Source organism: Olea europaea, chromosome 21 (assembly GCF_002742605.1).
Source record: "Olea europaea var. sylvestris chromosome 21, O_europaea_v1, whole genome shotgun sequence".
Lineage (NCBI taxonomy): Eukaryota > Viridiplantae > Streptophyta > Magnoliopsida > Lamiales > Oleaceae > Olea > Olea europaea.
In genome coordinates this window covers 14,208,239-14,218,782 of record NC_036257.1, presented here as the reverse complement: position 1 = coordinate 14,218,782, position 10,544 = coordinate 14,208,239, and the positions used below count along the sequence as shown (strand labels likewise).

Sequence of the window (10,544 nt, the reverse complement as noted above, 5' to 3'; positions counted from 1 at the left end):
GTTGACGAAATGTGTAGTTAAAAAGTTTTGAAATCCATAGAACATGTGGTTAAAATCAACGGGATCATCCTCTACTCATAAATTTGACACATTTATTTGACAAATAATTATTTAAGTCAATTCAATGCTCTATATATTTTACTAAGGTCCCGTTTGGGAGTCATCCAAAAATTAATTTTTTGATTATTATTTTACTATTTCAATCGTAATTTTTGACTTCTTATCTCACAAGGGTCCCCACTTTTCTTCTAATAACCAAAAAATCAATTTTCAAAATCACTACCAAAAATGATATTGAGCGTTGAATTAATTTAAATTAAAGGCCACGCTTATTTGTAAAATTTATGAGTAGAAGGTACGATTTCGTAAAATTAATTGTTGACTTTTGATTTAAATTAATATCTAAATTAAGGTCTTTATTAAAATGAGGAAGAAAGCGTAGGTTCACTAATGTCGACGAAAATCGTTATCGTTTCTCATGATAACGGGTGCATTAAGAAGCAATTTAGTTCACAAAAACGATTTCTCCTTCGTCTTCTACAGCTTTTCCTCCTCTCCTATTTCTCTGATTTCGTGAAAAATAGTTGGTCGTTTTGCCACAGTAACTGATGGGACGACCAGCGAGCAACGGGGCCCCCTCCTTCCGGTTTAACCATGCTGAGGTTATATTCACAATTCTTCTCTCTTTAGACGGAAACCCACAAGAATCTGCAAGTGAATCTTCTAGTTAATGTCGAAATATTATTTTCTGAGAAACTGATTATGTTTATCTCAATTTTTTGATATTCTTTATGTTTCTTATATCTTGGTTCTCCCATAATTTTAGCATCTTCGTTTAATAAAATTTCCTCTTCGATTTTGATTAGAACTTTGCTTTCTTTCTTTCTTTCTTTCTTTTTTCTCTGAAAGTTAGGGACCGAAATTAAAAAAATAAAAAAGAAATTCTTTGGTGCCCGCACTCGTTTTATGCAAAATTGGGGATCTCTGGTGAAAGTTTCGTAAAGAGTATAAAAACTGGTATTTAGGTTAAGACGTACACTTGAGCAATTCATAAAGGATGTGAAAACTAGTGGTTTAACTGAGACAATGGACTGAATAAAGAAAAATGATTTAGTGGTATTCTTGAAGTCATCTTGTCAATGGATAGATGCATAAACATGAATTTAGTTCTTGGGTTATTAAGTAAATGATTGGGAGTGCTTATGAGGAGCTTTGAAGCTCTCACAATTCTTAGCCCAAGCCCTTACAAGTTGATTATATTTCTCTTGTTCAAGCTATGTGGTGTTTTACCCTCAACATATTCACAGTTGGTTGCATTGAAACATTGATCTTGAAATCTCACAGCTTGTATGAGCTTTTTAGATGATTCGAATGGCTGGGTGTTTTTTTGGGCTACCTAGTCATGCGTTTGCAACTTAAAAGTTGAAGCTTGCTAAGATGGTTGTCAACCACATTGACCATCTTGTAAATTATAAAATTTTAAATGAGTTGTTAACACGATGTTGAACCAGGTAAGACTTGGTTCAAATCTGTGAACATGTTAGATCTTTGGTCAAAAAATATCTGGTCGTGACAGGGGCTTGTTGAATGCAAGATTTAAATGGATACATGAATCCCTTTCTAACGGCATAAGCTTTTAAATTAGACGGTTAATATAGGCATGTGTTATTGTAGGCCATAGACTGTTTCCCTTGGCAAGAATAAGCTATACATTCATATTACCTATTTTTCTTGTGTTGCAATTTCATTTCATTTTAATAACGTGAATACTTTAAAACCACTTTCAAATGGTTTCAGCTAAGTTCATGCAAAAGCCACACGGTAATTATAAAATAGGAGGCATATTTATTGAACTTAATGTAGCCAGTTTCTTTTTATCAGAATTCCAAAAGCTCTCTTCTGATTTTTCTTGTGAAATAATCACTATGAATGAATATGAAATTTTTGAAATTTTCATGAAAAATATAATGTTTTCTTTCTTCTGGGTAATTATTAAATGGAGCTTCAGACTTTCAGTCCGCTGTAGCCTTCTGCTGTTACAATTGAATCCTTGCTGCTCAAGGTGTACGATGCCTAGTTGTTAGGATCTAAATTTATCTGCTTCAACAAATTATGTGCTGCCATGTTTTCTGACCTTCTGGACATGCGTTTCTAAACCGGGCGCTGTATCATTTAGACCAAGAAACTAGGGATGCTAAATGGGCCGAGCCAAGTCGTTAGGCTCTCCCAACATCGAGTGGCAAGCCAAGTGCGAACTGGCTTGTTTCCTTAAATCCTGGCTCACTTATCCCCCACCAACTCACCCTTTGCTGGGATGAATCTGGCTGACTTGTAAGCCACTTGCAGTTTATGTTTTTAATCTAATAACTTGTTTGATGCCCATTTTTTGAAAAAAAAAAAAAAAAAGTATTTTGAAATAGTGATTTGATGGAAAATATGTGGTTAATAAGGAAAATTCTTTGGTTTGCGTGTAATATTATTTTGTTGAAGAATGTTGTTGAAAAGATGAGAGAGAGAGAGAGAAATTTATTTAAAAAAAAAGGGAATCAAACAAGCCTAAATTTGTATTTTCACTCCCAGTGGTGAGACGGCTGGCACGAGATTTTCGGTGTTCGGCTTAAGCTGTGAGTGCGATCCGAGCCAGTGGCTTGCCCCACTTATACCCCTACAAGAACCTAACAACTTATTATACTCTTGTTCCCAAAATTTGAGCATCTCCACTGTTAAAAAGTTCTTACAATCTTGCATTTCTATTTGGCACATAGTGGATTGTCACTGATGAAATAGGTGCCGTCAGATGAAGAATTCGTGAATTTGTGCATCTACTCAGACAAACGGAAGATCCAATTTATTTTAATACATCAGGGAAAACTCGCCTGTATTTATGTTGAATTATTTTTGCTGTAACTCGTTGCATCAATATAATGTTTACTATGTTTTGTGCAATGGCAAGTTCCTTAATTTCTTTTCCCATTTCATGGTTATTATTTCCCACTAAAGGTTAGCGAGATGGAAGCTATTCTTCAAGCACACAACTGTGCTGTGCCAGCGCGTGAAATTCTTGAAGCTCTTGCTCAGAAGTTTAGGTATGTGTTTATATGCTGTGGCGAATAATTTAAATACTTAGAATCCACTTATGGAAATTAAAAGTTTGTTTTTTGTGTAATTGCTGTTGATATAGTGCTTCAGCCGAAAGATCTGGAGTGGTTGAAGTTACGGTGAAACAAGTAATGGACTGCCCATTATGCACATGCTTAATTTTTTTGTTGATCTTTCTGTAACTTAAATTATTTGCAAAAGGTGTGGAATTGGTTCCAAAATAGGCGATATGCTGTTAGAGCAAAAGCCTCGAAGACTACTGTTCCTGCACAGATGAACATGCCTCAAGAAGATCACACTGCAGCTCGAATCGCACCTCAGACCCCTCAAACTCAGCCTGCTCCTTCAGGTAGCATTGAATTGTCTTATGTTAAGAACCTTCTAAATCTATTTTTTACTGTCATCGATATTAAGCAAGCTATTCAAGGTATTGTGCTGCTTGTATTTTTGTTCTAATTCGTATGATAATTTCATCCAGCTCCAGTGAAAAGTATGCCTCAAGTACCCCATCCTATTACTGCTCCTTCAGGTAAATGTTTAGTCGTTGACAATGATTTTATTATTTTTGTTTCTTTTTGACATCTTAATGTGCAAAATAAGTTCTTGTGGTCATTAGTATGACATGGACTTGGTGGTAAAAAATTACCTGTAGCGACCAAACCTTTAGGTTTAATATTTGTACACTTTTTTTTTTTTTTTTTGTGCCTAAGATCCATGAGTTAAAATTCAACATTCAAATATGCTTCCTTCAAACCATTGCACGCTGATCTTATTTACTAAAACATTTATTTCCAGGGCAAAGTGCAGGCAAGACTGCTTCAGATAATTCTCAGTTGGAATTCGAAGCTAAATCTGCACGGGATGGTGCATGGTTAGTTTTTTCGATCATGTCATTTATAGTTTTTATGGAATTATTTTTTATCACTCGTGTCCTGATAAATGCAGGTTCCTTTTAGTGAATGACAATGATTTTTTAAGTCACGTTTTTCTTCTCAGGTACGATGTCGCAACTTTCTTATCACATAGATCTTTAGAGACTGGAGATCCGGTACTTGGAGCTTATTTTAACTCTTAAAATTCATAGAAGAGAGCTTTTAACTTATTCTATTTTATTTATTTTTGTCATTCTTGTTAGATTATGGCTATTCTTTACAATGGATGACGTTTGTCAGTTTAATAAATTTCTTGAAATAGAATTATTTTCTTGATTTGCTAGGGCTTAGGTTGATTTTATTGTCCCTTTGTAGATCCTACTACAAGCATGATTATTTTTCAGCATTCTGTTGATTGACCATTGAAAATCATCCTTCCTCTTAATCTCATGTTTTAGGAATCAAAACCTACAAGCATTAAGCCATTTCACAATCACGATTGCTCATATAATTGTCCCTATTCGTCTTCTCTTCCCTTTAAAGGATTGAATTATGCTGTTCACTTCAGGAAGTTCTGGTTCGTTTTTCGGGTTTTGGACCAGAAGAGGATGAATGGGTCAATGTTCTCAAGAATGTAAGACAACGTTCACTCCCATGTGAATCATCGGAGTGTGCAGCAGTTCTTCAGGGAGATTTGATTCTCTGCTTTCAGGTGCAATATCAGGAAAAGGAAAAATGCAAATAGTAGTTTATGCAAAAAATTCAATATTAGTTAGATCTTATCTTATCTTTCAAATTGTAGGAAGGCAAAGAGCAGGCCCTCTACTTTGATGCTCGTGTGCTTGATGCACAAAGGCGAAGGCATGACGTAAGAGGATGCCGTTGTAGATTTCTGGTGCGATATGAGCATGATCAGTCTGAGGTATATAACTTCTATATCGTGAACTTAAGCCCTTGTTTGATGGCCATTATTAAGAAAAAATGATATTTTGAATGGTGATTTTTTGGAGAATGTGTGATTAAAAAGTAGGAAAATGTTTTGCGTTTACGTGTAAAATATTTTGTTGTGTGAATGTGTGATTGAAGATAGCGTGAATATTTAGAGTTTTGTTTTAAAGGGAAACAAACATGAGCTAAAATTTGTGTCTGGATGATACAATGTATACATGTTTGTGGATTTGACGATACCTTCCTCTCTTTCTATGTAAAGGAAATTGTTCCGCTGAGGAAGATTTGCCGTCGGCCTGAAACTGATTACAGGTTGCAGCAACTTCATTCTGGATCTGCTACCGTGAATGCACAAAAAACAGGTTCAGATCCTCGACCTGGAAACTCTTCAGTAGTCAATGCTTCATCAGCAACAACACAAAAACTTCCCACTCCTGTGCCCACCGGCGAATCTGAAGCACCAACACTACCAAAGATTGCCTAGGCTGGAAGTTTGATTTCTGTCAGAAATTCAGAACCTTAAAACGTACGTTGCTCCATTCTTAAGCTAACTTGGGACGAATGCTGCATTTACAAGTACTGTAGTTTGAACTGAAGTTGCTATCTCGTCTCCGTTTTCATTTGATATAGTAGTTGAGTTCGGGTTGTGTACCTTTTTTAGAGCGGAAAATAATCATATCATTTAACGTATTTGGGGATGGCACATTTCCATTTTTTTTTTTTTTTATCAAAATCTACTAAAATTTTTATCAGGAGCTTTGTCAAGCAACATTGAAGTGTATTTTCAAATTTTTAGATTTTTTACTTCAAGTTAAGCATTAAAATTGAACAAATAAATGTTGAACCAAATGCTTTATATTGCAAGCACCTCAATAGTAGAGGATTTCAAGCTCAAGCCAAAGAAAGGCAGATCTTGGCGTCGGGTTCCATTTATATTATTAACTTCACTGCCATCACTGCCATTCTTGTAACTATTACACGTAGATAAACTGTGGGTTTTGTTGAGATAGCTTTTCTTAGAGATTGATAATCAGTCTTGTTATTGATTTTTGAGCTCGAAACTCGAAAAGAGAGGAAGCAAATAGGCATTTGGCTCTTCTTCTTCTTTTCTTTTTTTTTATTATTATTATTATTATGACCATCGGTGTTCGGGTCAGTTCACGCGTACCTCGATTAATCCCACGGGGTCCTGAAGTTTACAGTCGGGTATTCATCTCAGTGGTCCTGAGGGGATTCGAACTGGTGATCATTAGAGAGCAAATCCAACAAATAGACATTTAGCTCTTGTTTGATCTCAATTTATAAAATTTATTTTTCCACAAATTCTTAAACATTTTTGGGATCTATAATTTTTATTAATTTTTCTATCAAGTATTTTTTCAATTTACCAAAATTTACTAAACAATTGATTATCAATTAAGATTCTTAGTAGTTTGATGACTCAGCCACTGATAAGTAGGATTTTCAATTAAAAATAGACGTCAAATTGAATCAATAGTCTGAATAAAACGTTTGTAAAGTTCAACGAGGAGTGAAATATTTAAAGTCAAATTCCAAAATTAAGTACCAATGTCAGCCATTATTAATTAATGCCTCATTATATGGTATTAGGTAGCATGAAAGTGAAATAACAAAAATAAAAGCAATAGCCTAAGTCATTTCACTAAAATAATTGAAGTTTTTGGCCTTTAGTCGTTGACGTAGAGTGAATTTTTTCGTGTTAAAATAATTAATTCGGGTCATAACATTTAAAAAATTCACCAAATGGATGAAATATTTGGACATAGATTTGCATAAATTGTGCACGTTACCTAAAATTTTTGATTTGAGACTTTTGGACATTTCTTGCATGTGACATTTCGTCAGGCAATAGATGCAAGGCGAGCTTGCTTTCATCTTGGATACGAGTTAACCAACTTTAGAATCTCGAGCTAAATCGTATTAATAATAGAAATGTCAATTACTTTATCTCTATGTTTAACAACGTGGATATTACGGCATGTTTAGTTTACCATTTCTTGATGGATTTTGTGTAGAATTTAAAAAATATTAGGTGTATCAAGAGTAAGTATCACAAGAAATAAATGCAACTAGCCTAAGAGCAGGTCAACAATCTCTTTCTCTTGTGCATAAGCAACCTTAGCTTTGCGTATGTTAGGCTAAGTCACCTCTCATCATAATCATCCAATTCTACATAATCTTCGACTCAAAAAACTCCCGAAGTTCATACATGAGCTCTTTGAAATTGGAACAAGCAAGGGACGAGCGACCACAAGTAGTGATGGCAAAAAAACCCGCCCTCACCAAGAATGGGGCCACAAAAACCCTCCCTGATGCGTTGGCGGCGCTGCCCCGTCTTGGGGTGCAGGGGTGGGGCTGCCCCACCCTGTGAAGAGAAAAAAAATATAAAAATGATTTTATTTTCGGCAGGCTTTTTAGTCTTTTTCAAACTACATATTACTTGTCCATTTTGCTCTTGTTTCTTTACATTATCTGTTCACATAGAAATTCTTTCTTTAAGCGAACAAAATTCGTTTCGAGTTTCACAAGGATGCTACTGACCATACATTCATGAGGATTGATAGAAACAATCTCTCCCGTTGGATGATGAAACTATTGCAGTCGAAATTTCCCACTTCGGCCAAGTGAGAATGCTCGCAAAATTCACCATACACACATGAAGATTCGCAATGATGAAGAATTTGAAGAGAACTCAGAAGAGCGGAAGAAGTTAGGTGCAGCCTGTACTTACTTTCCGAATACCGGATGGAATTGATATTGCACATCGTAGTTGAGAGGTCAATATACGGCCGTGATGTCTCATTTTCCTTTCTTCTCTCTTTATATATTCTTCTATTTTCTGCAAATTGGAGTACCTGCATTGACTGGTGCTACTTGCAAGTTTATCTTCCGTAGCAGTAGCACCCATCATTTATTTTACTCTCTTGTTTTTTTTTTTTATAAACTGTTCAAAATAATTTTCAGGACAAAGCTATGTGTACAGAGATCTTACCTACCCCTCACTTGGAATCGGTCCCACGTGAGTCTCGATGTAATAAAAAAAAAAAATTTCGACCCCACCCCTTTGTGAGAACCCTATAAGGGTTCTGTAATGTGCCGGGCTGTACACCCAGCACTACCCTAATTTTCATTGTTATATGTACAGGTGGTATATAAATACAGCAGTGATGCTGTGTGTACAGAGTATTTTTCTCAGAATACTTCGCGTGGGTGGGTATTTTTTTATTACACTATGGGACCCATGCATGTGAGTGTTTGAAGGACTTCCGTGAGGGACAGCATTTTTGTAAATACAAACCATGATGCATTTTTGGACATATCTGCACGTTTCTCCACCTAATTGGTCTAAATCCATTGGCACAATCCATGATGCACATAAAACTACCACCTAAAACCGGGGCATTTTCCTTTCTGCTGGTAAAACCTCCCCCCAATTTCTTTGTATATAATCTCATTTTCTCCCCATTATTTTTCATCATCAATACTCTCCCTCTCTCTCTTTTGAAAAAAAGGGGCATCAAACGGGGCAAGCCGCCGCCTCACGCCTAGTCCCAAGACCAAACCCGACCCGCTACTATCCCTAACCACAAGCTCCCCTTAAACGTTCAACGTGTAGTTAGCTTAAGACATGTTCATCATGAGGGCCGAGCGAAGCGCAACTCTGTGAAACATTTTCTCGCTCTTTAAAATCTACACCTTTCAAAATCTTACCTTATTTTGATCGTTCAAAGGGCGATTGTAGGATCATTGAATAATATCCTCCAAAACTATACACTATTAGTATAATTTATAAAATATAAATAAATATGGCATCATTCACGATCGAAGCACTAGAGAAAATTGTTGTCAATCCACATATAATTAGTTATTTAATCAAATCTAGTATAAATATTTAATTGATGTCAATAACAAAACCATCTCAAATTATTAGTTAAGTTCAAACTTATTGGTGTTAGAGCCAGGTTACGATCCTCAACCTTGGGTCATGAAATTTGTATTGCTTTTCGGGTTAGTATAGTCGATTTTAAAAGAAATATTCTTTCAAAAATTTCACTAAACCCCGTTTGGTAACAATTTTTCACGTCAAAAAATCAATTTTTTGATTGTTACTTTACTATTTCAGTCGTCATTTTTTACTTCTTCATTCACAGGTGGAACCCACTTTTCTCTCTAACGGTCAAAAAATCAATTATTATAAGTACTACCAAACAAGCCTAAATCATTTATACTCAAAAACAAATGATAGCAAGTCTTGATGATGAACCTTGTCCATTGAAGTAGTAAAATGACTGGTCCTTGCATAAGGTCTAGCATAGAATTATTCTTCCAGATATAGATGAATGTACTCATCTCTATCTGTTAATGTATATAAATTTGTTAGGTACACTAAAGCAGCCTTGATGACCATAAAATTTTCTCAAGCCAACTTTAGTTGAACCAAATCCATCATAAAATAAAGAATTTTAGACCTGCTACCATTACCATTAATCATTACTTTCCAATTCCTAATTACTCAGTACATGTGAAGAACAAAGAGATGGGGCTTACATTAAAGGAAGAACTCTTGGATTTTTTTCTAGTCCCAAGTGGCTTACTGCTCATGCTTGGATATCATCTATTCCATCTCCACAGATGCCTAAATTTCCCTAATACCACAGTTATCGGCTACGAAAATCATAACAAGAAGGCTTGGGTTCTTCGAACCCTACAGGTCAGTAGCACTCGACCATATTGAAAACATAAGTTAGAATCTTGTTTGTTATACTGATCGGGCCATTTGCAGGTTGAAGCCAAGGAAAGAGGGCAAGCTATAGCTGTGATCAACAGCAACATATCTGCAGCAACTTCACTGGCTTCGATGTCACTGGCTTTGAGTTCTCTCATGGGGGCATGGCTTGGTAGCGTCTCCCACAATGATTTCATAAGCAGTAATATCTATGGAAATAAAAGCTCGACTGCTGTTTCCATCAAGTACATAGCTCTTCTGTCATGTTTTCTGGTTGCTTTTGTTTGTTTTGTTCAGACAGTAAGGTGTTTTGTTAATGCCAATTTCCTCATAAGCATGCCGGATTGTGAGGTTCCTACTAGCCATGTGGAGAATGCAGTTATAAGAGGAAGTAATTACTGGGTAATTGCCTTGAGATCGCTCATTTTTGCCAGCAATTTGCTGCTTTGGATTTTCGGTCCAATCCCAATGTTTGTTTTCTCGGTGATAACAGTAGTAGTGCTGCATAATCTGGATAAAAATACAACCCCGTTGCCTCAGTATAAGACAACACCAGTCAGTTATCACCCGGAGAAGAATGACAAGGAAATGACTGCAGTCAATAGTACTAATGATAGTTGTAAGAGATTAGATACAGCTGAAGAAGAACATCAAGCATCTGATTATGATCAAATTGTATGTGAAGCAAATCAGCAATACGTGACAGAAAACTATAACGGGGATGAAAGAGGATAAGCTCACTTCCCTGCACCTCTTTTTGTAAGATACCGCTGCTGTATAACTGTACAAATATGATTTTGTACTCAACACTACATGAAATAAATAGCCTTTTTTTGGAGTTTCCATTTACGATCTTTACTTTAATTCCAGCAGACATG

At 35.9% G+C, this 10,544-nt stretch overlaps 2 protein-coding genes across 3 annotated transcripts; both read left to right on the top strand.

The window, feature by feature from the left end:
* The first annotated feature begins 378 nt into the window (after nucleotides 1-378).
* Nucleotides 379-5,671, top strand: LOC111370809 (protein SAWADEE HOMEODOMAIN HOMOLOG 2). Of its 2 annotated transcripts, none has more exons than XM_022992683.1 (10): nucleotides 379-662; nucleotides 3,001-3,086; nucleotides 3,182-3,227; nucleotides 3,301-3,448; nucleotides 3,578-3,628; nucleotides 3,895-3,970; nucleotides 4,045-4,147; nucleotides 4,540-4,683; nucleotides 4,774-4,893; nucleotides 5,182-5,671. In XM_022992683.1, exons 1-10 carry the CDS (start codon nucleotides 609-611, stop codon nucleotides 5,401-5,403), a joined length of 1,050 nt encoding a protein of 349 aa, XP_022848451.1. In that variant the 5' UTR covers nucleotides 379-608; the 3' UTR covers nucleotides 5,404-5,671. The 2 variants fall into 2 exon arrangements, with proteins under 2 accessions (XP_022848451.1, XP_022848452.1); XM_022992684.1 differs by having other exon boundaries at nucleotides 389-662; nucleotides 4,096-4,147.
* A 3,600-nt stretch (nucleotides 5,672-9,271) lies between these two features.
* LOC111370807 lies at nucleotides 9,272-10,515 on the top strand. The gene is made up of 2 exons (XM_022992682.1): nucleotides 9,272-9,651; nucleotides 9,724-10,515. Exons 1-2 carry the CDS (start codon nucleotides 9,478-9,480, stop codon nucleotides 10,399-10,401), a joined length of 852 nt encoding a protein of 283 aa, XP_022848450.1. The 5' UTR covers nucleotides 9,272-9,477; the 3' UTR covers nucleotides 10,402-10,515.
* The last annotated feature ends 29 nt before the right edge of the window (nucleotides 10,516-10,544 follow it).